The sequence below is a fragment of the Heteronotia binoei genome, chromosome 6 (assembly GCF_032191835.1).
Source record: "Heteronotia binoei isolate CCM8104 ecotype False Entrance Well chromosome 6, APGP_CSIRO_Hbin_v1, whole genome shotgun sequence".
NCBI classification, from domain to species: Eukaryota; Metazoa; Chordata; class Lepidosauria; order Squamata; family Gekkonidae; genus Heteronotia; species Heteronotia binoei.
Window position 1 is genome coordinate 136,853,322 of NC_083228.1, and position 27,048 is coordinate 136,880,369.

At 46.2% G+C, this 27,048-nt stretch overlaps 1 protein-coding gene across 1 annotated transcript; it reads right to left on the minus strand.

Moving 5' to 3' along the window:
• Positions 1 to 1,361: 1,361 nt before the first annotated feature.
• LOC132574447 (cytochrome P450 2C8-like) lies at positions 1,362 to 26,789 on the minus strand. Its single transcript, XM_060242802.1, has 9 exons — positions 26,541 to 26,789; positions 19,075 to 19,237; positions 13,962 to 14,111; positions 12,423 to 12,583; positions 10,109 to 10,285; positions 8,682 to 8,823; positions 5,645 to 5,832; positions 3,441 to 3,582; positions 1,362 to 1,552 (listed from the first exon to the last, which is right to left on the minus strand). The coding sequence occupies exons 1-9, from the start codon at positions 26,703 to 26,705 to the stop codon at positions 1,362 to 1,364; spliced, it is 1,479 nt and encodes a 492-aa protein (XP_060098785.1). The 5' UTR covers positions 26,706 to 26,789.
• Positions 26,790 to 27,048: the final 259 nt, after the last annotated feature.

The following is a 27,048-nucleotide window of genomic DNA, read 5'->3' on the forward strand; positions in this document are numbered from 1 at the left end:
TGGACAAGCAGGGTAGAGCTCACTGTATTGTATAACCAGGTGTAATGCAAGAAATCCTATAACCCTTAAAGGACTGGTGATCTCAAAAATACTTAGTCACCATGACCAGAACAAATTAAAGGTCAAAGCATCAAAATGTCAAATTGCTTTGAAGCAAGTGAGGTTCTTAGGCCATTTGCTTGGGTTGGTGGGTGGGTGATTAAACCTGAAACAAATAAGGTACAGGCCATTAAGGAGCGGGCCACCGCCCAAACTAAAAAGCAGGTGAGAGCATTCCTGGGGTTGGTCAGATATTACCACCAATATATCCCACACTTTAGCTCCGTTGTCTGGCTGGATGAGGAAATCATTGCCGGACAACGTGTGCTGGACACAGGAATCCCAGACCACTTTCTAGAAACTGAATGGCATCATCAGCAAGGAATCAGTAATAGCCACTCCCAGGTTTGATAAACAACTGATCCCTCCAATTAGGTGTGCTCAGTTAGGAAGAGGAAGATGGAAATTTACATCCTATAATTCAGGGGTCCCCGGGCTGCGGACCAGTACCGGTCCGTGGCCTGTTAGCAAGCAGGCCATGGAGCAAGGCAGAGGTGCTGCACTGCCCTTTCGCCCACCTGGGACCCAGGTGGTCGAAAGAGACAGCACAGCCTCGCTCCGAGGCAGGAATAAAGTTTACCAACTTGAATATGCTTTGTCAAATTATATATATGAGAAGATTTTGAACCAAAGTAAGGCTGTGGCACTACCCCAAAGTGCAAAGGCTTGCTTTACATTCTGTATAAGCTTGCTTTTAAACTCAGTTCTGACAGATCCATTTCCCCAATTAAACCTCATTGAAAAGTGTGTAGAAAGAATGTGAAATGCCTGGTTTTACGTATTCCCAGAACTGTGTGTTATTAGCGGCCCTCATAGTTCAGATCAACCAGAGTTTCTGAAAGTTCAGAAACTAAGCAGGGCCTGTAGGTGGATGGGAGATGACCAAGGAAGAGTGGGACTTCTGTGCAAGAGAAGGCAATGGCAAACCACCTTAGCTCATCTCTTGTCTTGAGAACCCCACGAGGCAGAACCTCATGGGGTCCCCACGAGTTGGTTGTGACTCACTGGCACACTTCTAGAACTCTGTATCGAGCATTTGGAACTCTGTATTGAGCAGGTTATATATCAGGGAACAGTAATAGTTTAGCAATCAAGAACATCACAGATCTCCTCGAATTCCATCCGGAAGAGGCATCTGATGAGCTCTGATAAAGAAATCAAGGATCGAATGAATTGAACAGATGAGAACAGGTTTAGGATGAAGCAAAGGGAACGAAGGAGAGATTGGCAGTAACAAATGAGCCCACTCCACTTTGTACAGTTTATGATGCACTGCTGCGGGGAACAGCACAGATCTTATATGGGCGGGGAAGAAACGAGATCCCAGTGATAGGCTCTGGGTTAAGTTCTTTCACTCCTTCTGGCAACTGTAAACTGAACGCCCTCAGCAGGCTGGTAAAGAGGATGAAGATCTCAATCCTTGCCAACTGCTCTCCCAGGCAGACACGGGCCCCTTCAAAGGAAAGAAGGGAAGGCAACAAGTGAGGAATGTATTAACACATATTCTCTAGCATGTATAATTAATGGCCTTTATTAATTCTCAGCATGGCCTTTATTAATTCTCAGCCCTCTTTATGGCTGTGCAGTACTTCCATGGCGAAACAAGGTGTCTAGTTTCAAGCTACCATTTCTGGGGAAGGCAGAATAGCATCCGGCCAATAGATGAGGGAGGGAGGGAGGCTTGGGGCAGCGTTCTCATAGGCTCTTGAAATAATTCAGTTCCCTACTTCGTCCAAAGCTGTAACATTTGTAGTGCTATATTGCCATCTAAGGTGACTAAACTGGAGGAGTCAGTACTCCATGGAAAAGGGGATGCTTTACATGCAGAAAGACCCACGTTCTATTCCTGCTTCCACTACTTAAGGATCTCAAGTTGGGTTTCTGCCCAAGGCTGGCACGTGGGAGTAGGCCAAGTAGGTGGCCTCTCCCCGTGCCCGCTGCTGTCTGCCTCCTCGCGCCTGCTGCTGTCCGCCTCCCTGTGCCCACTGCTGTCCACCTTCTTGTGCCCACTGCTGTCCGCCTCCCCACCCCTGCTGCCATCCATCTCCCAATGCCCACTGCCGTCGCAAGGTGGTGGTGGGGGCGTGGCTGCGAGCGTGCTCAGAGCTGGCTCTGAGTGCGCTTGCTGCCTTTTAGACTCTGCCAAGGATTCCCGGGGCTCGGGATGCCTCTGCAAAGTCCAGGGGGAGGGGCGTGCAGCTAGTGTGCTGCCTTCCAGACTCTGCCAAGGCTCAGGAGGCCTTGGCAAAGCCCAGGTGGCATGGCAGTGATGTCATTGGGGCGCACGCATGCTTTACATCAAGGGGGGGGGGTCGGGGAAAATATCAAGGGGGGGGTCGGGGGATCGGGGTTTGACCTAGGGGCACAGGCACCCCTAGCCCTTGGCCTGCTTCTGCCTTACAATGCAGAGCATGAACACGAACCTATGAAGCTGCCTTCTACTGAATCAGACCCTCAAAGGTCCATCAAAGTCAGTCTTGTCTACTCCGGCTGGCAGCGGCTCTCCAGGGTCTCAAGCTGAGGTTTTTCACACCTATTTGCCTGGACCCTTTTTAGTTGGAGATGCCAGAGATTGAACCTGGGACCTTCTGCTTCCCAAGCAGATGCTCTACCACTGAGCCACCATCCCTCCCCAATGAGGTAGCAGGTGAACATATGAAGCTGCCTTCTACTGAATCAGACCCTCAAAGGTCCATCAAAGTCAGTATTGTCTACTCAGACTGGCAGCAGCTCTCCAGGGTCTCAAGTTGAGGTTTTCCACGCCTACTTGCCTGGACCCTTTTTAGTTGGAGATGCCGGGGACTGCACCTGGGACCTTCTGCTTACTAAGCAGATGCTCTACAACTGAGCCACTGTCCTTACTGCATCCAGCAGTCAGACTGGGAAACTAGGTCCAATGTCCCCTGTTCTTGCTCAGGATATGAATGTTAGGGGAGGGACGGTGGCTCAGTGATAGCGCATCTGCTTGGTAAGCAGAAGGTCCCAGGTTCAATCCCCAGCATCTCCAATTAAAAAGGGTCCAGGCAAATAGGTGTGAAAAACCTCAGCTTGAGACCCTGGAGAGCTGCTGCCAGTCTGAGTAGACAATACTGACTTTGATGGACCGAGGGTCTGATTCAGTATAGGGCAGCTTCATATGTTCATATGTTATGCAAAAAAGAAAGAAGGAAGTCCCTTCTTGTGTCCAAGCTATATTTAATAGATTTTACCTTCCAATTGTTTTCTAACCAAAATCATACTAATATTTGTCATAAGGTTTTGGTAATTTAGCAATTCCTAAGAACATTCTGTACATTCCTAAATTTACCTATAAATAGCTATCAACCATATTTTGCATTTACCTGCACCAAACGGAAGGAACGCTTCTCTTTCCACAAAGTTTCCATCCTTGTCCAAAAAATGATTTGGGTTGAATTCCTCTGGCTTCTCCCATTGTTTAGGATCAAGAAGAACAGAGCGGAGATCTGGAACAATAATGGCACCCTGGAAGAATGAAACTCTTACTTCAGGATGCATGCAGACAAGGATATGGCTCTTTCCCAGTCATTGTCCCAATACTAGTATTTGCTGTTTCCTAGGGTTGTTGACACCTGGCAGGAGATGAGGGGGAGGGCAGAGACATTGTTCACACCATCACAGCGATGACATGGTGTCATTTTGGGGTTGAACCTGGAACTGGTCACGCCACTCGAGGCGTCAGTAGAAACGGTATGGTTTTACCGTAGAGATTCTCGTGAATCCTTGAGTGGTTGAATCGTACTTCTGAGTTCACCCCGGAAATGATGCTACACCATTGATGCTACAGTGATTTGTTCCTTACGTTTAACCCTGTTGGCCTACTGAGTGGCAGTGGAGTTGGGGGTTGACAATGAGAAGCTTCCTGCTGTAGGGGGAGTCCTGGCATTTCTGTTGCTTCCCGACCCCCTCAAAGGTTCAGATTGCCCCAAGCCGTTTCTAGCTTTTGTTGACCCAAGCCATAATGAAAAGAAAAATGGTGGAAAGAAAATAAGATAGCAACAACGGACTGATATTTGTAATTTTGAAGCTCCATAGAGCTTCTGGCCCAGGCCAAATGACCCTCCTTGAACCCTCGGACTGGCCATGGCTGTTTCCCATATATACATCCTTCAGTCTCCTGATATTCAGGAATCATATCTTCTTTCAGCAACGGCTGAATTTCTAAGCACGAACTCATTGGTTCACCCTGTTAAAAAGATGTTTGCAAAATGAAAATTGTAATGTACCGGAGACGTTCAGATGGCAACATGCTTTACTAGCGAGTACATCACAAAGACAATATGGCGGGTCGGAGTCCCCTGTTATATACAGTTCCCGGAACAACCTTCTTCCTGGTCAGGTCCAATCCTGGCCAGTTCAACTTCCCGCCACTGATCGTCGTAGGAGAGCTGAGTTCGTCCCTTCCAGGCACCGCCCCCAGGTGCTCTGTGCTGTCCTTTCCGGGACGAACACCTGACACAACACTAAAATGAAATACGCAGTGGGACAAACAGAACTGAAAAGAAACTAGAGCAATTTTACATACTCCTGGATAACCAGCTGGTCACCATAAACTAAAAAACAAACAAACCCTATATATCCTGTTTTATTTCTGGGTTTCCTTCTTCAGTTGGAGTCTTCAGCTCAATCAGGAAACCAGAAGGTTTCAGCGAGAGGAGAGCTATGTAAAATGCTATCACTGTTTTATAGGTACAGCATTTCTACTGGAAAAATAAACACATGCTAAATATATTGGGTACTGACAGTCTTCCAATCATTGGATAAAGTTTTGATTGAAACCAAGAGGCACTGACACAAATAGATCAGCACAAATGGGGCCAAATAAATTGGGCGCTGACACAATACTAATAATTTGATATTTCAGGAAAGGGGTCAAATTTGTAGCCTTCAAAAACTGCTACAGAGGAAGCTCCTGTACATGAGATTGTAAGCTGCTTTGAGAATCCTTAAGGTAGAGAAAAGCCAGGTATAAAAACTCCTCTTCCTCCTCCTTCTGTTCCTTCTTCATCACATATACATCTTACAAAGTGCAACCTTTTATAGCTGGGGTGGCCAAACTGTGGCTCTTTCACACACATTGTGTGGCTCTTGAAGCCCCCACTGCTCTGTCAGCCAGCTTGGAGAAGGCATTTGTCTTTTTAAATCACTTCTCCAAGCCAAGCCAACTGGCAGCTTGGAGAATGCATTAAAGCTGCTTTCTTTCCACCTCTCTCTCCCTCCTCCAACCCCCATCTATTTGCCCTTCCTTCCTTCCTTCCTTCCTTCCTTCCTTCCTTCCTTCCTTCCTTCCTTCCTTCCTTCCTTCCTTGTCTCGCAGCTCTCAATCATCTGATGTTCATGTCTTGCGGCACTCAGACATCTGACACTCATGTCTTGCAGCTCTCAGACATCTGACACTCATGTCTTGCAGCTCTCAGACATCTGACATTTATTTCATGAGGCTCTTACGTTAAGCAAGTTTGGCCACCCCTGTTTTATAGATATCACTCATAGAATCCAGAAGTGCAACCATAAGAATATCCTGTACCTTTGGAATAAGAAAACCATTCATGGTCACATCTTTCGTACATTGTCTGGGGATCCCAAAGAATAAGATGTAGTGGAGACGTTGGATCTCATGAATCACAGCGTTAGTGTAGGGCAGTTTCTTCCGATCTTGGTAGTGGAGAAACTGAGAGGAACCTAAAATACTTTCAATCTCTTTATGGACTTTCTCTGAGAAAAAAACAGTAAAAAAAAAATTAATTATGGACACTGCATTTTTCTGTAGTTCATTGATGAACCAGTGAAGCTATTCAATATCACATGTTCCAAAAATTGGCACATACATTGAGCTGTAAGTTTGGGTCATGAAGCAGTACATATTGGCTATGAAAAGAAACAAAAAAAAAATTAAAGGAATTGGAGTCTTTTTACCCAAATTGGTCCCCATGACAAGCATTCTTTACATAAGCAGAACACGAGTTCCAGAGTAAAAGAATTATTTAAGTCTGTGTATAGACTGTTCACAGCTTGTGCAAATAATTCTCCGACTGAAAAGCAAAATAATGGAAGTGAGACAGATACTTAACCTAACGTAACTTTTTCATCCTATCCTATTCCCCACCAGTTGCTGTGCGGGTACATTTTGATTCGTGGCTCCCTCCAATTTCCCTTGCAACTTCCTGCTCTGGTTTTGTTTTAGAGATCCAGAAGCTGCAAGGGAAATTGGAGGGAACTGCAGATCAAAATGCAGCAACTGGTGGGGAATTGATTGCTTGAGCCAGGGAAATCAAAAGGCCAGGGGCGAAGCAACTGCGAGTGAGGAATTGGTCTGGGTGAGTCTCCTGGAGGGCAGAAGCTGAAACAGTCCATCACAGTACCACAGAGAAGTCACTTCATAAAACATTTATTTCATGTTAATACTGTGACGGACAGAGCCAAGTTCCTCCCCTTCTTCCAGCATCTGCCAGTCTCCTTTGTGCCCTGGTGGTCTGGAAAGCAAGCCAGAAAAGATCAGTTAGGGCCTCCGGTACACTTGGATGGAGAAGGGAGGGGGAGAAGCAGAGGGAACGGCAGCCGTTTAATAAGACGATTGCATCAGGGAGGCTTTTGAGAGCCAGTTTGGTGTAGCGGTTAAGTGGGTGGACTCTTATCTGGGAGAATCGGGTTTGATTCCCCACTCCTCCACTTGCACCTGCTGGAATGGCCTTGGGTTAGACATAGCCCTGGCAGAGGTTGTCCTTGAAAGGGCAGCTGCTGTGAGAGCCCTCTCAGCCCCACCCACCTCACAGGGTGTCTGTCTCCTGAGACCCAGTTTGGTGTAGTGGTTAAGTGCGCGGACTCTTATCTGGAAGAACTGGGTGTGATTCCCCACTCCTCCACTTGCACCTGCTGGAATGGCCTTGGGTTAGCCATAGCCCTGGCAGAGGTTGTCCTTGAAAGGCCAGCTGCTGTAAGAGCTCTCTTAGCCCCACCCACCTCACAGGGTGTCTGTTGTGGGGGAGGAAGGTAAAGGAGATTGTGAGCCGCTCTGAGACTCTTAGGAGTGGAGGGCGGGATATAAATCCAATATCTTCTTCTTCTTTTGAAGCAGGGTAGAGATCTTGTTGTGTCTCCAGTCAGCTAAAGTGAAAGTGGCTCATTTAGTGTGGTGGCCTGGTGTGGCATGCACTGGTACATGGATCTGATATTTATTTCTTTATTATTCCAATTTACATTCCGCCCTCTCCGAAGTGGGCTCAGGGCAGATTACGATAAATTAAAAAGAAAAAACCCCAAATAAATAAAATCCATTCAAAGTTCATTAAAACAGTGTGATTTAAATATACAACTGCAGGGTTCCAGCTGTCATTGCCAGGCCTGTAAAGAATATCAGATCTGAGCTGTACGTGATGGAAGCTTTGACCTCAGCAGTCTTTGTGAATGATTTATATATGTGTGTGCGCACATTTCGGTAGAATAAAGTTGGTCCGGAATGTCCTCTTCCACCTATTTTTTCCTTGTTCCAAGTAGCTCTGTTCTCCTCTCAGGTGTTACTCTTATTGACCAAGGCAGGGGAAAAGGACCTCAGGAACACCATCACAGTTTACCTCAGGGGTGGCAAATAGTGCCCAGTATTGTGAGGGGAGTTTATAAACTTTGGTCACTTCCGGGTGACATCATCATGGCGTGTGGACTTTGTGCATGTGGCAGAAGCTCCCAGAAAGGCCCAAAGATCCCCCTGCTGGGAAGATGTAGGACCTGGCAGCCCTATTCTTTGAATAAATGAAATGAAACCAGAATTAACTCCCATGACATATTTTGTTTGTTCGCTTAGTTCAAGCTTATCCTGCCTTTCTTTCAGATCACTCAGAGCAGCACATATGACTGAACGTTCATCAGTTTTATCCTTGATGAGAGAGTAACTAACCCAAGATCACCCAGTGAAATCTAAGATCATCAGATGAATGAGGGTTTGGATTTGGGTCCAATTCCAGAATCTAATTCAGCACTCTATTCTGTCAGCCTTCTCAGATGCCTTTATTGTGGTTCCGATTTAAGTCTTTCTAAAACAGTGATACGAAACTAATTCATTTTACACATTTTCCAATGAATTATTGGGATTTTTTTTCTAGCGTCATCTATTTCTCGCACCGCTTTCCTTTGCAGGTAGGTTCCACTGTATTCATTGGAACTTACTCCCGGTTAAGGAGGAATAAGATTGTGCTGTTAATTAGCTACTCAGAATGAAAACTTGAAAGAATTGTGACCTGAAGAAGAAGAATTGCAGATTTATACCCCGCCCTTCTCTCTGAATCAGAGACACAGAGCAGCTTACAATCTCCTTTCTCTTCTTCCCCCACAACAGACAGCCTGTGAGGTGGGTGGAGCTGAGAGAGCTCTCCCAGAAGCTGCCCTTTCAAGGACACTCCTACAAGAACTATGGCTAACCCAAGGCCATTCCAGCAGCTGCAAGTGGAGGAGCGGGGAATCAAACCCGGTTCTCCCAGATAAGAAACCACACACTTAAGCACTACACCAAACTGGCTCTCTGGAGATATAAAGGTGGCCTTTCTTTAAGTCAATATAGAAGTTCTTCTTACCTTGGATGTCTGGGTGATTTGCCATGAAGAGCAACGCCCAACGCAGTGTCAAGGATGTTGTTTCTGTTCCTGCGACGAAGAAGTCAAAAATACACTCAGCCAGATTGTCTTCATTGTAAGTAGATGTGGGGTCATTCTTGGTCTGTTGTTGATGGTAAAAAAAAAAAAGCATTTTTTGAGATAGCATTTTCAACGAGTTCTAAGCATTTTGACTCTGAACCTATGGATATATGTCTCAACCAAATGTACTGAGGAAGCATCAGATCAGTTGCAGCCGTACCCAAAGTCACATTGTACTAGAAACTGACAGATGGCATCACTTCTGAATGTCTCCTGGCTTGAACACTCTATGGAGTCGCCATAAGCCAGCTGTGACTGTATGGCAAAACAACAACAACAACAAAAAACCACCAAAGAACAAATCATATATAGAACGTCGATGAACTGTAACATCGTCAGAAACTGGGCTATTGTGTACTTTGTACATCTATTCTTTGCTCTGAAGGGTTTCCTCCCTTTTGTTTTGGGCAGGGGCGATCCAAGGGTCGACTGGCGCTCTAGGCAAACTCCTGGGCCCTCCTCCACAGTGTCCCCCCTCAGCGGGGTGCCACACCCCACCTATCCCCAGCTTGCCCCCCCCATGGCCGCACCTCCTCCTCCCTCCCTCCCTCCCCTCCCTGATCAATTTCAGTGTTGGGGAGCCAGCGCTCGAGCACCGCACTCCCCTGCGGGCCATATAAAGCCACCGCCTCCCGCCCCGCTGCCACTGCCGAGCACCTGATAAAGACTACAAACGTGAAAGACTCACTCAAAGTCAGTGCTGTGTGGCCGGCCGGCCACAGCGGGAAGGAAAGGGCGAGCACCGCCGCTCCTTCCTCCCACTTCCTTCCCATCCGCCTGGCCCCGCAGCACTGACTTTGAGTGAGTCTTTCACGTTTGCAGTCTTTTATCAGATGGGCGGTGGCGGTGGTTGAGGGGGGGGGGGCGGCTCGAGTGCGGCTCCCCAGCACTGAAATTGACCAGGGAGGGAAGGACAGGAGGAGGCAAACTTGGCATTTGCCGAGGGAAGGGGGGAGCCCAATTCGGCGCCCTCTACCTCCCAGCGCCCTAGGCCTACCTCCCAGCGCCCTAGTTTGCCTAGTGGCAAGGCCGGCCCTGGTTTTGGGTTGCTTAAAAATCTGAAGGCAATACTTTGAAAATGTTGCCTCTTCAGATGAATCAGTTCTCGTTCCAGGAACACTACACAACACTTGTGTGATACAAATGTATTACGATTTCTGAGCTGGAGAGGGGAATCTCCATTCAGTTTTCTGAACCTGAAGCTCGTGCAGTGAGAGAGGTATACGGGTTTCAAACAATGCAGTCTGCATTTATTGTCTTCCTTTTCATTGAGTGCATCTGATCTCAGGTAGAAGGTGAACACTTACTCTCTCCATCTGAAACAGATAGAAATCGATGAAATCTTGTGGCTCATGGACAGCGTGATGCTCCTTATGCCTTTCTATCTCCTTCCTTGCAAATGAAAGCACAATCTCTACGTTTGAAAAAGCCTTCTTGTGAGGTCCTGGGAGGCATTCCATGATCCGTGGGAAAAGCTCATAGAGCTGGAGGAAGATGAAAGCAAAGTCTTATCAGTACTAGAAGATGACTGTCTATAAAATAACTGCTGAGGTTCTCAACTCCACGTGAACCAGCATCTATATCCAATTACATAACAAGAAAAACCATTCATATCAATAATTGTATTTAACCCACATATATTGCTTTTATCAAAACAACCATGATACTCAGTCCTTTGAACAAAAGGAAGCATTTACACCAAGAGTTCTTTTCCTTTATATGGTAAAATTGTCCAGCTTTTCCATGTAATCCTGGTGTGATATTCCAAATGATGAATGTCTCTCAATGGATGCAGCCAAATTTTCAAAGAGGAAAGGGACAAGGTTGTACTAATAGCCTTGTTTCGCAAAAGCTTTTTCAAGCTCGAAAAGACCTCTTAGCAGAGACTTCTTCAAGCTGCAATTAACCTCTTGGTAGAGAGCATATTCAAGCTGTAATAGACCTCTTAGCAAAGAGCTTCTTCAAGCTGCAATACACCTCTTAGCAAATTCTTAAAGCAAAGGCAATCATAGCCCAAACACCCTTTGGGTGTTCAGTTAGAAAACATTTGGGCTATGATTGCCTTTGCTTTAAGAATTTGCTAAGAGGTGTATTGCGGCTTGAAGAAGCTCTTTGCTAAGAGGTCTATTACAGCTTGAATATGCTCTCTACCAAGAGGTTTATTGCAGCTTGAAGAAGTCTCTGCTAAGAGGTCCTTTAGAGCTTGAAAAAGCTTTTGCGAAACAAGGCTATTAGTACAACCTTGTCCCTTTCCTCTTTGAAAATTTGGCTGCATCCATTGAGAGACATTCATCATTTGGAATATCACACCAGGATTACATGGAAAAGCTGGACAATTTTACCATATAAAGGAAAAGAACTCTTGGGGCGTTTTCGCACTCACCTTCAGCCGGCGCGACCCCCTCTTCACCGCGCAGGATCTGCGCGGATTTCGCACTAAATGCCGCGGAGCAGCCGGAAGAGCCGGAAGCTCCCGGCGCAAAAGCCGCTCAAACGTAAACCGCCAAAAAGCAGTTTCCGTTTGCGCGGCTTTTGCGACGGGAGTTTCCGGCTCTTCTGGCTGCTCCGCGGCATTTAGTGCGAAATCTGCGCAGATCCTGCGCGGTGAAGAGGGGGGTCGTGCCGGCTGAAGGTGAGTGCGAAAACGCCCCAAGTGTAAATGCTTCCTTTTGTTCAAAGGACTGAGTATCACGGTTGTTTTGATGAAAGCAACATATGTGGGTTAAATACAATTATTGATATTTGAACGGTTTTTCTTGTTATGTAATTGGATACAGAAGCTGGTTCCCGTGGGGCTTTTTGCTTTCTGTTTCCTTATTCTTTTCTGCCGTGATACTCTTTGTACGAGGTTCTCAGCTCAGCATAATGGGTTGGATTCTTTTCCTGCCTGCAGTCTCCAACTGTACCTCTCCGTAATACAACAGTGCCTCTTTGTAATAAAACAAATTACCAGAAGATTGTCTCATGTCTTCCATGAGCTGCCTCGCATAACTATCACAAGGTTCTTCTGACAGCTTGGTGCTGCTAAACCTGAATATATAATATCAGTGTGGTTGTACTGATTCCTGAGGGCCAGCCATAGCAGTGGGGTTGCCAGGTCTGTGTTGGAAAATGCCTGAAGACTTTGGGGGTGGATCAGGGAGATGGCAGGGTTGGGGAGGGGAGAGGCCTCAGCATGGTACAATGCCCTAGAGTCCACGCTGCAAAGCAGCCATTTTCTCCAGAGGAGCTGATCTCTGCCAGCTGGAGATCAGTTGTAAAAACAGGAGATCTCCAGGTCCCACCAGGAGGCTGGCAACCCTGCATGGTGGTCTGTTGCAGTGGAATTGTATACGTGTTTACTGACACCTTACAGGCCCACCTGATCTATCGATTATGGGAGGAGAAAGAAGGAAAGGATCTGTCCATGTCCCTGTCTATTTTTCCATTGTTCATTATCGATCTGAAAGTCTTCTCATTCTGACAGAGCCCATTCAAACCATAAAGTTTTAGTTGACCAATGAATATGTGAAATTCTCCTGCATCCCTGATGATCTTAAAGGGTTCGTCTTAAGAGGGCAGGAAAGGAAATCTAGGAGATGCCTGCCTGATCTAAAAGGAAATCAAAAGAAAACGACTTACAGCGTGAAAGAAGCTACTTATAAATGTAAGCATATCGCTAATGGCTTTCATCAGTTTGATGAATTCTTTATCTTCCACAGAAAACCGGTGTCCAAAAGCCACAGCACAGATCACGTTGCTGACAGAATTCGTGATGGGCATTGCAGGGTCAAATGGCTGCCCTGGAAATAAAATTTGTTGCAACTTCTGTGAACACTCAGAGTGGAGTTAGGTAACAGAAAGTGAGATCGTTGCAATCTTAAGAGTGGTTTATCTTTTAGAAAACACTTAAAAATGGATTAGCAGACAGACAAAATATCCCCTCACACCCAACCAAGCAAGTTTTAATAAAGGTCATTCTGAGATGTCATCTGGGGTTCTACTTCTTAAGACCTTAGGGTTGCCAGGTCCCCTTGTTGATCTGGTGGGGGGATTTGGGGGCATTCTGGGGATGGGTGTCCCCGATGCAACGACATCAGCCAGAAGTGATATCGTCAGCTCACTGGGAAGTGACATCAATTCTGCAGTAAAATTGGGCTTAAACCATAGGTTTGCCCCAAAACCAGAGTGTCCACATGCAACGTCCCTGACATGGTGATGCCACTTGATGTCATCACATCGAGGACATCACGTGGTGATATCCTTGTTTAGGGATGGGGTTTCCCACTCTGGCCAGCTGGTCCACGATGGGAGAAGTCCCCAAGAGATCCCTTGCTAGGACCTGGAAGCTGCCAACCCTATTCAGAAATCATGACTTTTGCACTACAAATAGACTTCTACACTCTTGAGCCCTCCTTCCAGCGAAGATAGTTTCAAGAGCATAGCCATGTTAGTCTGCCGTAGAAGAGCTAGATTTGAGTCCAGGAACACCTTAGAGAGAAACAAGATACTGATGAAGGGAGCCTTGATTTTTGAAAGCTCAGACCCTGAAAATCTTCATGCCCTTCAAAGGGCTACTGTACTTGACTCTACGCTTCCAGTGAAATACTTTGACAAAAAATTTCATGTACAGTCTTGGGCCACATCGATTCATCTGTATTTTGTCACAGGTAGTTAGTTTCCAGCTGGTGTCTGTTTCTACAGCTATTTTTGCATTCTAAGTTTAAAAATCAGAATGGAGGGGGTGGATCTATTCAGTATTAGGTGAGACATTTGTTTTATTTTTCTTAGGTTTTCATTTAGTTATGACATTTCAGATGGTATTCTAATACAGTGGGTTTGATGCACTGAAGAGGCGAGGTGGTAGTGATATTCAGCTCTTTATTAGATACACCATGATCGGTGGCTGCACTACAAAGACTGGGGAACTGGGCCAATGGGACCAACTATATACAACTCTGGGTTCCCGCGCAAGTGCGTTATTGGATCATTCAAACCAGCAGGGGGTCTTTTACTGGTGCAGGGCAGCAGGGATTTGGATCCTGCTGCCCGTTGTTCCCAAGTCCCCAAGCTCCGTTCGTATGGCTCCAGTGAGCCAGGCAGTAACAAGGGAGCAAGCCAGCAATAGATCACAATGTAGCCTTTTGCCATTGGCCATCCCAGTTTCCTGACACCACGTACCTTTTGTATGTGCAAAAGTCTCAAGAAGTTGATGGGCCTCCTCTTGTATTTGCTGCTCCATGCCCTTCGTTCCCATTCCCAGTTTCCGCATGGTGGCAATTCCAAACTTCCTCTGTTGCTTCCAGGTGTGGCCATTCGACAATCCAATGCCTGAAGCCATGAAGAATCAATGAGAAATTAGTACGCAAAGCAATTACTGCTAGACAGTTTAGGCTGTCGACCTTGAAAACTATACGCACACACACACTGTGGCTAATAGCCACTGATGGACCTCTGCTCCATATTTTTATCTAAACCCCTCTTATACATAAGCCAGCTTGACCAGAGTAGATTTTTCTTCACCAGGTGCAAACCCAAAGTTCTCTCCCCCTTAACCTGCATTATCAGAACATGCTAATTCTGAAAACGTTGGGTAAGAAGGAAAAAAACTTCAGGTTTGTGCCTGGTGAGGAAAATATCTACTGTGGAAAATTTCAGTTTTCAATAAAGTTGGAGTCCGGTAGCACCTTTAAGACCGACGAAGTTTTCTTCAGAATGTTCTCTTTTGTGTCCTAGAAACACACTTCATCAGACAATAGTATGGGATGGAATTAGCAGTCCTACATACAGAGAGAGTGGGCAGCGAATTACTGTGCAAAATCATGGAAATGTTTATAGCAGATTAAAAGAACTGCAAGTCGGGGTCTGGAAATCATCCGTTGGTGTTGACTGGGTGAAAAAAAAAAACAGCAAATGCAATAAGCGTCAGAATTGGAGACTGATGCCTATGTCATTATATTTCCTAAATGTGAACTGTAATAAATAAGTGTTATAATGTTCCATAGGTCTTTTCTAAAGCATGGGTTCAAATAACCCATGCAGGTGGTTTTTTGTTTTTTGTTTTTTTGCAATTTTAAAAATGTCAGTGCAGGGCATTTCGCTACTGCAGAAATGGTCTCAGGCAGACCCACCCTCAGCTCACTAACTCCTCTGTCTTCAACTCTCTTAACTGCTCTTCTCCAACTGTCTCTCCCTAACAGCCTGTCAGCTTCCATTGGTTGCCCTTGGGGAGAGGCGGAACCTGACCTGTCCGTCACGCCAGCATTCTGAACGGAAAAAGCGTCGAGCCCTTTTCTGTACAAACCTATTTTTTAAAAAGAAAGAAAGCTGGCAATTCAGAGATCACGACGATGGACAGGTATAATGAACATATGAAGCTGCCTTATACTGAATCAGACCCTCGGTCCATCAAAGTCAGTATTGTCTTCTCAGACTGGCAGCGGCTCTCCAGCGTCTCAAGCTGAGGTTTTTCACACCTATTTGCCTGGACCCTTTTTTGGAGATGCCAGGGATTGAACCTGGGACCTTCTGCTTCCCAAGCAGATGCTCTACCACTGAGCCACCGTCCCTCCCCTTACTGTTACTGTGCAGTCGTTCTTTATTTATATTTCTATCCCATCTTTCCCATAAGTCAAGACAGCTTACAGAGTCAAATGTAAAAGCATACAAACTAGCATGAAATCCTGCATACCTGTGCCCCAAATTCCTGTAGCCTATGCCCTACCAAGCAGAATAGTCTTGAAATGTGTCCTTAAAACCTCTATGGACTGCATCCCTTCTTACTTCCGTATAGAGCCTGTTCTATAATCTGTGTTGGAAAACACACAAGCTAATCCTAAGCAAGGTAGCAGTTAAGAGATGGCAACCTGACACACAGGCAGGTAGTAAGTGGTGTTTTTACCATGTGGACAATAAGCCTCGAATGGCTTTGAAGGTCATAAAAATGAAACACTTGATTGAACTCGGGAACTAGCAGCAGTAGAAGATCAAGATGGGTAGCCATGTCGGTCTGTCGGTAGCAGTAGAAAAAAAGAGTCCAGCAGCACCTTAAAGACTAACAAAATTTGTGGCAGGGGATGCACTCGCACGAGTTGCTCCTCTCTTCTTCAGATACAGCTAGAATGTGAGTCCATCCGTCCTACATGTTGGAAGGTGGAGCGATTTCAAAATGCCAAATGACATTAGCAGGCACATGACAACAGAAGGTGTGGTTGGATTAGGTGTGGTCTGCAGAGAGGTAGCAGGGGTGGATAAATCTGCATAGGTGATGAGACAGGAACCCTAGGTCTGGATTCATCCAACTGGAAGGTGGAAGAGGCTGAAGGTCTGATGAAATTTCTCCAGTGCCTCTTTCTCATGCGTCCAAATGAGGAGGGATGTTAGCAGATAGGAGGTGAAGCTATGGAAATGTTGTCATATTGTGGTGCCCTGTGTGTGCCCATGGCTGTGCCATTGATCTGAAGGTATAAATCTTCACCAGATCTGAAGTAGTTGGAGGTGAAGACAAACTGGGAAAGCTTGGTAGCAAGATTGGTTGTGGTGTTGTCAGAGATGGTGTTCCTAATAGCTTGTAGTTCATCTGACCTTGTTCAGCTGGGAAAGTTCTATTGCTGTCATGTGCTGAGCCGCACCTGAGGAGGCTGGGTCAGAGTTAAAAGATTCCCCACAGCTGTTTGTTCTGCAGGGCTGTGCAACTGCTTTGCATGCAGAAAGTCCATGCCTTATCTCTGCTGCTTGGCACTAGTGCATTCAGTGCACTGGTTCTGTGCTGCAGTCCTTGCAGAAAGCCCCCACCCCAATTTGTGAATCAGAAAGAGTCTCTAATTTGAACTAAGTTCCTGTGTATTGCACTGCCACAGTGGCACTTGTTCTGTTGGGCACATAGCGCTGCTATGCTCCTTGCAAGCAAGCACCGTCACCATCGTTGACTTTCCACTGCAGAGATTCTCTAGGAGAATCTGACTGCTGCCTGGGGTAGGTTTTCCTGCCATTAGGAACAATGACCCTCTTAGAAGAAGAAGAAGATATTGGATTTATATCCCGCCCTCCACTCCGAAGAGTCTCAGAGCGGCTCACAATCTCCTTTACCTTCCTCCCCCACAACAGACACCCTGTGAGGTAGATGAAGATATTGGATTTCTATCCCGCCCTCCACTCCGAAGAGTCTCAGTGTGGCTCACAATCTCCTTTCCCTTCCGCCCCCCACAACAGACACCCTGTGAGGTAGATGAAGATATTGGATTTCTATCCCGCCTTCCACTCCGAAGAGTCTCAGAGCGGCTCACAATCTCCTTTCCCTTCCACCCCCCACAACAGACACCCTGTGAGGTAGATGAAGATATTGGATTTCTATCCCGCCCTCCACTCTGAAGAGTCTCACAATCTCCTTTACCTTCCTCCCCCACAACAGACACCCTGTGAGGTGGGTGGGGCTGAGAGGACTCTCACAGCAGCTGCCCTTTCAAGGACCACCTCTGCCAGAGCTATGACTGACCCAAGGCCATGCTAGCAGGTGCAAGTGGGGAATCAAACCTGGTTCTCCCAGATAAGAGTCCAAACTCGCTCTAGCATAGCAACCCCTGGTCTAATCTTTCTGGAACTTAAAATAAAAGATAAATACATAAATAAACTTTCTGGAACTTAAACTAAAAAATAAACTTGGGGGTTCTGGTGGGGAGAGGCACCTGAAGCAGCGCTGCAAATTTGGTGCCTTTCCCTCAAACTCCTCGCCCACCATAGGGGAAAAGGGCCAATTTTGGATGCCCCCAGTATTGAACCACCTGGTCCAATGTTTTTGAAATTTGGTTCTGTGGGAGAGAGGTCTCTGCAGCTGACATGCAGTTTTGCGGCCTCGCCCTCAAACCCCCAGCTCCTCCCTCCCACCCCCGCTGCCATTCATTATAACCCATTTTGCCATTGACCTCAATGTCCCATAGGGAATAATAGTGAGATGGGGGCACGCTCTTTGGGTGCCCCTAGAATTGGACCCTCTGGTCCAATCTTTTTGAATATTGGGGATTCTGTTGGAGAGAGGATCCTGCAGCTACCCTGCAATTTTGAGGCTTTTACCTCAAACCCTCTGCCCCTCAGCCACCATTAATTATACCCTATTTCAGGGGTGGCCAACAGTAGCTCTCCAGATGTTTTTTGCCTACAACTCCCATCAGCCCCAGCCATTGGCCATGCTGGCTGGGGCTGATGGGAGTTGTAGGCAAAAGACATCTGGAGAGCTACCGTTGGCCACCCCTGCCCTATTTTGCCATTGACTTCAATGGCCCACAGGGTATAATGGAGCCTAATACTGCTGAATCAGTATTAAGTGGTATTCAACCAGCCATATTCAGCCCCTGAATAACATTAGAGGATCTGATTTGGCTCCATTCTGGTCGAATACAGCCAAATCAGCTGTTATTTGGTTTGGCCAAACCAAAGGCACACCCCTAATATAAAAACCAGCAAGCCACAAGTGGCTGAATGAAGAAAGAACAGGGTGTGAGCAACCCCCTCCCTTTTTGGTAAATGAGGCCTTCTCAAGGTCCACCTGGAAAAAGGGTGAAGATGGAGGATGCTACATACCCAGATTCTGTCCCCACAACAAAGGAATCAGACAGCTGTCAAGCATTGTTTAATCTCTCTTTTATTGCTTGAATAAAACCAATATATTATAGAGATGTTACTAACTCTAAATTAAACCTGGGCACATCAAAGTAGAAAAGTAGAGACAGATCTTTCGTGCCTCTTTCGCTTTCACTAACAGATGCAGGAATTTGTTCTTTGAAGATAAGACCTCCAGGGACAGTTTCCCACGTGAATGCAGGCTTGTTTAGAATTTGTAGCAACGTTTAGAGAACCTTTGATGTGCCATCTTTAAGTATGCACTCTACTGTTACTCTATCAGTTCCAATACCTAGCTCAATAGAGCCACATGGATTATCAATAAACCATACTTTGCTTCAACTCAGGGACTGGTTCTTTTGAAAATTGCATGCTTGACAACAGCTTCCTCTCAAGTTCTCCCTAGGTCCTATTCATATTACAGCAGCCTGAGGTCTCCTTTGTGGACTATCAAGTTTGTGTCGAAAACAGTAATAACGATGACTTATGTGGCAGTGCAAATGTCTAAGCTAAGTGAATGCAGAGCAATTTCAGTTTCCACCTTTCACCAGACAGATAAATTTAAAAGTGACAGCAACATTCAGATATTTCCTTTGTTCTGCCTTGTTCCTTGTACCTGCAGGGAGAACAAGGAGGATCTTTCACTAAATTCATTTTTTTACTTTCCCCAACAACTTACCCCGCTCTTTTGCTGCAGCTTTCAACAATGGAGTCTCTACACGATCAGCAAAATATTCTGGATGGTCTATCAGCCCTTCTTTCACTGCTTCATATCCAGACAGCGCAACCACAGGTGTAGATCCTAGCCACACCATGTAAATGTTTCCATATTGTTTGGCCAGCTGCCATTTGCATCAAAGGAGACAAGAGAAAAATTTAAATTAATTCAGCTGGTTTGTTTGATTGTAACATGTTCACTCTTCTTTACCTATACTCTTCTAAGAAGTATTGGGTGTCAAACAGATCATATTCCCCCCCCCTTCATTATATTAGATGTGCCATTTTGAGTGTGCGGAATAAGTATAAATCTAGACTTTGTTCGAAAATATCGTTAAGGTTATCCCCACAAGAAGCATATTTCGGAAAAGAAATTTCCGGTTCATATAATTGGTTAACGTGTTGCGATGTGCTAGAATTTCAGCAAGGTGAATATAAATTGAAATCTAGAGAGGAATTAACAAAAAAAAAAAAAAAAAGGCCATACCTGTAACTCGTTCAGTATTTACAATTCCAGGAGAGGTTTAAAGTTGAATTTAAAAAATCTTTTGATTTTGAGTGTCCAAAGTCTGAATTTGAAAAAAGCGCTGTTTATGAATGACGATCACATTATCACTACAATGTATAAACTTTTATTGAAACTTGAGACTGAGAAAGAAGAAGTTAAAATGCGGACAGGATATACTAATGGATTGATTGGAAAAGATATGGGGGAAAGGGCTAAAATTTACACTTTGCTCTAACGCTGTGTGGGGTAGCCTTACAATGGCTTTCCTCCTTTCCCCACAGTTGGGGACAAAGGGTGGTACAGGGTGAGGAGACGTCCTCTAGGCACCTCCTTTTATGTGAGGTTTCTCAAGGTGCACTCCTCTCTCTGATGCTGTTTAACATCTACACAGACACCCTTGCCCAGCTGGCGCAGAATGTTGGGCTTGGGTACCACCAATATGCTGATGGAAAGGAAAGGTCCCCTGTACAAGCACCAGTCGTTTCTGACTCTGGGGTGACGTTGCTTTCACAACGTTTTCACGGCAGACTTTTGACGGGGTGCTTTGCCATCGCCTTCCCCAGTCATCTACACTCCCCCCCCCCACCCCAGCAAGCTGGGTCCTCATTTGACCAACCTCGGAAGGATGGAAGGCTGAGTCAACCTCGAGCTGTCTACCTGAAAACCCAGCTTCCAACGGGGATCGAGCTCAGGTCGTGAGCAGAGTTTAGGACTGCAGTACTGCAGCTCTAACACTCTGCGCCACGGGGCTCTCTAATATGCTGATGACATCCAGCTATATCTCTTTTCAGATGGCCCATCGAGTAATGTCCTGCAAGATCTGGCCAAGGGCTTACAGGCTGTGGTGGGCTGGCTAAGAAAGAGCAGGCTGAAGCTTAACCTGTTAGACAGAGGCCCTGTGGCTGGGGGGAACAGGACTGAGCCTGGCCCTTGATTGCATGCTTTTAATACCAGCACCATCTGTCAAGAACCTGGGTGTGCCATTGAACACCTCCCTTTCTATAGAGGTCCAGGTCACGACCATGGCCAAGGTGGCCTTTTTAATCTTCGCCAAACTCGGCAACTGGCTCCCCTCCTGTCCTGTTTGGACCTGGCCACAGTGATCCATGTGACAGTTATCTACCGACTAGATTACTGTAAAGAGTGAGCGGACCAGATCGGGGATTATATTTTGGCTCTTCCAAATCCTGTTCGCGTGACAATGCCATAGGGGATTAGAAGATGACATTCCAGTTATCCAGGCTCTTTGCAAATAACAGGAAGTATTTCTGTAATGGCAACATCAGCATTGGGAAATGAAAGGTTTCCTGTGCAAGCGCTAGTCGTTTTCGACTCTGGGGTGATACTGCTTTCACAACGTTTTCACGGCAGACCTTTTTACGGGGGTGGTTTGCCATTGCCTTCCCCGGTCATTACAAGCTGGGGACTCATTTTACCGACCTCAGAAGGATGGAAGACTGAGACAACCTCGAGCCGGCTACCTGAACCAGCTTCTGCTGGAATTGAACTCAGGTCGTGAGCAGAGGGTTCTGACTGCAATACTGCAGCTTTACCACTCTGCGCCATGGGGCTCTAATTAGCATTAGAGCTGGCTGCTAAAGCAGGTTGGTCAAAAACAGTGTAAAAAAAATGGGAGGATGTTGATTGGTGTTCCTAGGCTGATGTTCCTAGGCTGAGTTAATTGATAATCAACAAGCACTGTAGAATGAAGAAGTAACTCAATACAGTAATGATAGCATCGTACGAATTTCAATATCTCCAAGTGAGAAATGTTCTCATTTGCTCTGTTGAGGCCAATTACTTCCTCAAACCACACTCTCCCCAGGGTCCATGCCCAAATCCCCAGGAATTTACCAAACTGGAGATGGCAACCCTACGAGATCATCAGTATGCTTCCCCAGAGAGCTGTTCGTTGTTCCAGTGGGAATGAATACTAAGAATCGTGTGCTGCTTGTACCTTTCTTATTCCAGATTCCTCGACGGTAGTTGAGCTTTGCAGAAAAAATGTCATCCTTCCTCATTTGGAGGAGCTTGTTTTCTAAAAGTGACTGATGGAAGCACTCACTGATAGAGGATGACACACCCAAATTATATGGTTAAATTTAAAATCTTAGAAGGTTAGATTTTTTTTCCAGAGATAAAGGTGTCTCTTCCCATCTACATGAGAGAAAATTATTTGGCTGTCCCCAGGGAAGGTCTCCACAAAGCTTTACATGACTAAATAAGAACACACTGGTTCGGCTATGCAGTGCCTCTTCTCTTAGAACTCAAGCATTGCTGTCCAGGCAATGAGATCCGACTGATGGGTTTTATTTATTTGACTTAATCACCCCATCCCAACCTAGTCTGGGCTCTGGGTGATGTACATTGAGTAAAAAACACAAGTTTAACATGCAAGTAAATATAGAGGTAAAATAGGGTTGCCAAGTACTTTTAAGTCCTGGTGGTGGACTTTCTCTGTGCGCATGCCAGCTCACATAACATGATGACGTCACCTGGAAGTGACGTCATTGCACCGGCGACATCGCGTGGTGACCACACTAGGCAATACTGGGAAAACTTTATGGTTTTCCTGGACGCTCTAGCCATTTGAGAGGGGAAAACTCTGTGGTACCTATTGTACTTAGTGCTTCTGGGTGACTATGGTACTTCCAGGTAACATTATTGCTCTGGGGACGTCGGGGGAGGTTCCCCCCACCAGCCCAATGTGAGCCGGCGGGTTGGGAATCTCTCCCACCCAGATGGGGGCTTGGCAGCCCTAAGGTGAAATGATATAATACAAATTAAGCAATAAAATTTCAAAAAGACCCCAAAGGCATCTTGCTAATTGAGTTCTTCTAGAATATCGGAGCATACGGTGCGGGGGTGGGTGGGTAACACATGTTGCAGGAGTTCATGTTGCAGATTTGTTAACTAATAGGAACATATGTACCTGTTTTGTCCCTCTCTGAGTTCTTTTTCCTCAAAACATTCTTTGAATGATTCATCTACATTAGTATAATGTTGGTTAAATGCTTGTTTCTATATTTGTAGCTGTCTTGTTCAGAAAACCCAGATGATTAAAAAGCATCCCTTAGGAGACCTGGGGAAATCCTTTCTCCTTTCCAGAGCTGTGAATGGGCTGGCATTATTTTGTGTTCTTTCATTTTTCCTACTTATGACAAACTAGAAGAGGGATTGTTAAACCAATGGGTTTAAAATTATCCTCTTCTTTTCTCTGACAGATGCCTGGCAATGCTTTTGGAGATCAAATTTCCTCTTCCTGCCGAAAATGAATGTTTCCATGCCATTTGTCTCTTTTTAAAAATCAACTCCTTTGTTTTCTGTTCAGCTTTTTTTTGTAGCCAAAACTCCTTTGCATATTAGGCCACACACCCCTGATGTAGCCAATCCTCCTGGAGCTTACAGGGTTCTTCTTACAGGGCCTACTATAAACTCTTGAAGGATTGGCTACATCACGGGGGTGTAGCCTAATAAGCAAAGGAGTTCCTGCTACAAAAAAAATCCCTCGCTTTAGCTATTTCTTCACTACATGCTGCAACCATAATCTTCTGTCCACCTACTAGGCTTCCCAACCCTCCCGCCCTGGCGGGGGACCCCCGATTTGCAGCCTCTTCCCCCACTCTCCAAAAATCCAGAAGCGGGGGGAGGGCTTGCAAAACGTTGTGGTCAGTTTTGCTTTCAGCTACGCTGAAGCGGAGAAGAGGCGGCAGCGCAGCGGCGTCGCCCGCTCTGCCTCTGAGGTAAAATGAGAGAAGGGGAGGGAGGCTCTTCGTCGTCGTCGCTGCTACCGCTGGCTCAGGCCACATCGGGTGGCTTCTAGGGCCGAACGGGGCACTGGTGCCCGGGGGAGGCGTCTACCAAGGGGTCCCGCAGTCTCTCCATCTCCTCCGGGTGGGCCTGCGTGTGGCTCTCCAGCAGGTCCAACAGCCTCTGCTGCTGCTAGAGGAGCTACCTGGGCTGGTCTTCGATGGTTTCCCAGGGGGAGACCCCCAGCAGGAGGGGCTGCCATGGTGCCAGCCCTCAAGGGAACAGCAGTGGGCCATAGCTGGCGGGAGGGGGCGCTGGAACCTAAGCCATGTGCCTTTGGCCAAAAAGCACCCGTCCAGTGACCGCCCGGCTCAGGGCAAAGAGGCGTCTGCTTGCCCGCACCCACAGGAGGGGGAGTTGGGGGCGGGATCCGGCAGCCAATGAGCGGCGGAGGAGTGCGCGGGAACCGCCCGGCCCGGACCTCCAGTCCCAGCTTGCAGCTCTCTTGCTGAACAAAAAGCGCCCAGCTGTTAGCACCGGCTCGGGGCTCTGCGCGCTCCCTCCCGTGAAAAAAGCAGACCGCATGCATGCATGCAACAGGTGGTGAACCCTTTGTGCGCTTGGCTCGCTGCCGGTTGCCTGGTTTGCAAAGAGGAGGGAGACGCCTTTGCCTGAGCAGTGAGCTGTGATGGCAGTGCTGGCATGAGCAAGTCTGCAACCCTTCAGTAGATGTTCTCTGCATATGCTTTGCTCTGCTGCTAATTTCTAGGTAAGGAAAGGTCCCCTGTGCAAGCACCAGTCATTTTCTACTCTGGGGTGACGTTGTAGACTTTTTACGGGGTGGTTTGCCATTGCCTTCCCCAGTCATTTCCACTCCCCCCCCCCAGCAAGCTGGGGACTCCTTTCACCGATTTCGGAAGGATGGAAGGCTGAGTCAACCTTGGGCCGGCTACTTGAAGAAGAAGAAGAAGAAGATATTGGATTTATATCCCGCCCTCCACTCCGAAGAGTCTCAGAGCGGCTAACAATCTCCTTTACCTTCCTCCCCCACAACAGACACCCTGTGAGGTGGGTGGGGCTGGAGAGGGCTCTCACAGCAGCTGCCCTTTCAAGGACAACCTCTGCCAGAGCTATGGCTGACCCGAGGCCATTCCAGCAGGTGCAAGTGGAGGAGTGGGGAATCAAACCTGGTTCTCCCAGATAAGAGTCCACACACTTAACCACTACACCAAACTGGCTCTCCAGTTTGAATCCAGCTTCCGTTGGGATCGAACTGTGAGCAGAGAGTTCAGACTGCAGTACTGCAGCTTTACCACTCTGCGCCATGGGGCTCTTCAAATAAACAAGGAAAAGGAAAGGTCCCCTGTGCAAGCACCAGTCGTTTCCGACTCTGGGGTGACGTTGCTTTCACATAGGGTTGCCAATCACCAGGTGGGGGCAGGAGATCCCCCAGTTTGGAGGTCCTCCCCATGCTTCAGGGTCGTCAGAAAGCGGGGGGAGGGGAGGGAAATGTCTGCTGGGAACTCTGTTATTCCGTATGGAGATTTATTCCCATAGAAAATCATAGAGAATTGATCTGTGGGTATCTGGGGCTCGGGGGGGGGGCTGTTTTTTGAGGTAGAGGCACCAAACTTTCAATATAGCATCTAGTGCCTCTCCCCAAAATACCCCCCCAGTTTCAAAAAGATTGGACCAGGGGGTCCAATTCTATGAGTCCCAAAAAAGGTACTCCTATCCTTCATTATTTCCTATGGAAGGAAGGCATTGAAAAAGTGTGCCGTCCCTTTAAATGTGATGGCCAGAACTCCCTTTGGAGTTCAATGATGCTTGTCACAGCCTTGATCTTGGCTCCACCCCCAAAGTCCCCAGATATTTCTTGAATTGGACTTGGCAACCCTACCACCTACTGAGGGTCATTCACTGTTCTTTGACTATGCGGAAAAGCTTCCCGCCCCCCCTCAATAGCTCTGAAGGGCTGGTGCTGTCCTGTCAGCTTGACGAAACCAGCTTGAATATAGGGCTAAATGATACTGAAACTTGTTTTTCTTTGCTTTTTGAATACAAGGTAATAATGTTGAATCATCTGGCATATCAGGCGTTGCTACGCGTGCAAACTAATGCTAGATGTCACTTTTCTCCTCAGCAAGGTTACTGATTTCTATTTAGCTAAGGATGTGTTCCCCTCTCCTCTATTTTTCCTGAATGGAAGGATATCAGAGCAGTTTCATGGTGGATTAGCATTAGACCTCCAATGTAGTAGTTTAAGTTTATTAGGTCTGCTCACAACCAGTAAAATCAGAACAGTTTGCATACATTGCATTATAAATTAAAATAAACAATTAAAACAGTTAAAACAGTCTGGCACTTATATCAGTTGACAATATTACATTTCAGATGGCATTCAGTATATAAGATACATAGTATGACTTCAAGAGGGCCAAAAATCACTTTCTTTGCTACTCCAGTCCTGCAAAGGGAATGAATATGTCCTTCAAATGCTGAAATGATATATGTCATTAAAACGCGATATGAACTTATCAAGTGGCTATAAAGGGACTTTTTGGTGGCTGATTCTGTCACATTCTCCAGGCATGTTTCTATTACATATCTGTGCAAAGCTGCTATCAGATCAACACCTTCGGGCTTTGAGAAATTCCTAATGGTGCACTGGGCTAAAACTTGTGCAACCTTTGAAAGAGCAGTTCTTCAGAGCCTATTTTCCTTTGACAATCTGTACCTGCCATCAGGTACATGGTTCCCTGCTCACAACATTTTTTGGACTGTACATAGACCACCAGCAAAGAAAATAGGTTGCTTAAGTGGAACAGATGTTTCAGTCTCCATGTAGTTGGTTAGACAAGCTACCTTCCCTCCTTGCAAGTGCCCTTTCTTAGATTTGAGCATTTGCATGATGATCATGAAGCAAATCTGTAGAGAATATTTGTAGACATCCTCCTGAGAAGAGAGGTCAGAATGTCTCTCCTTGCTCAGAGATCTAAAAGTTCCTTTAAGTGAGTTCTGTACAGATGCAGACCTGATATGTGAGGTTGCATAGAGGACTACCAAAGAATGTCAAGAAATGGTATGATCCTAGTAAGAAAATGATTGAATATATTTCTCACTTTAATTATTTAATTAACTACATGGATTAAGTATATGGAATGACGTACCTTGATGGCAGAATCTTTATTATGCCTGATTGTATATTGCAAAACATTTCCAATGATGGGTAGACGAAGAGGCCCAGGAGGGTAGGACCTGTGTGACCAGAGTTGTCTCCGAAAGTGTAGAACCAGGAGACACACCAGCAGGGCAATCAACACTCCCAACATCATTCTTGCTTCTTTTTCTCTTTCTTGATATCTTTCATGGAGATGGGGAGGGTGTTCTTCCTCTAGTGGTTGTTTTCTTACAGACTGTTGCCGCTTATCTCCTCTCTCCAGTGACATCCTTTTATATACTCTGTAGTATAATTTTGAGATGTGCCAACTACTTCTGGGATGTAGCCATCGATGCATATAGGGATTATCAGTGTGTTTGTCTGCGGTGTGATTACTCAATCATTTCTGGAGAAGAAAGTTTAATACAAAAGTTCTATACAATCTATTGGTTGCCACTGGGCAACTGGCAGTTCGGGTGCGGAAGCATCCAAATCTACTAGGTATGCATGAATGGGCA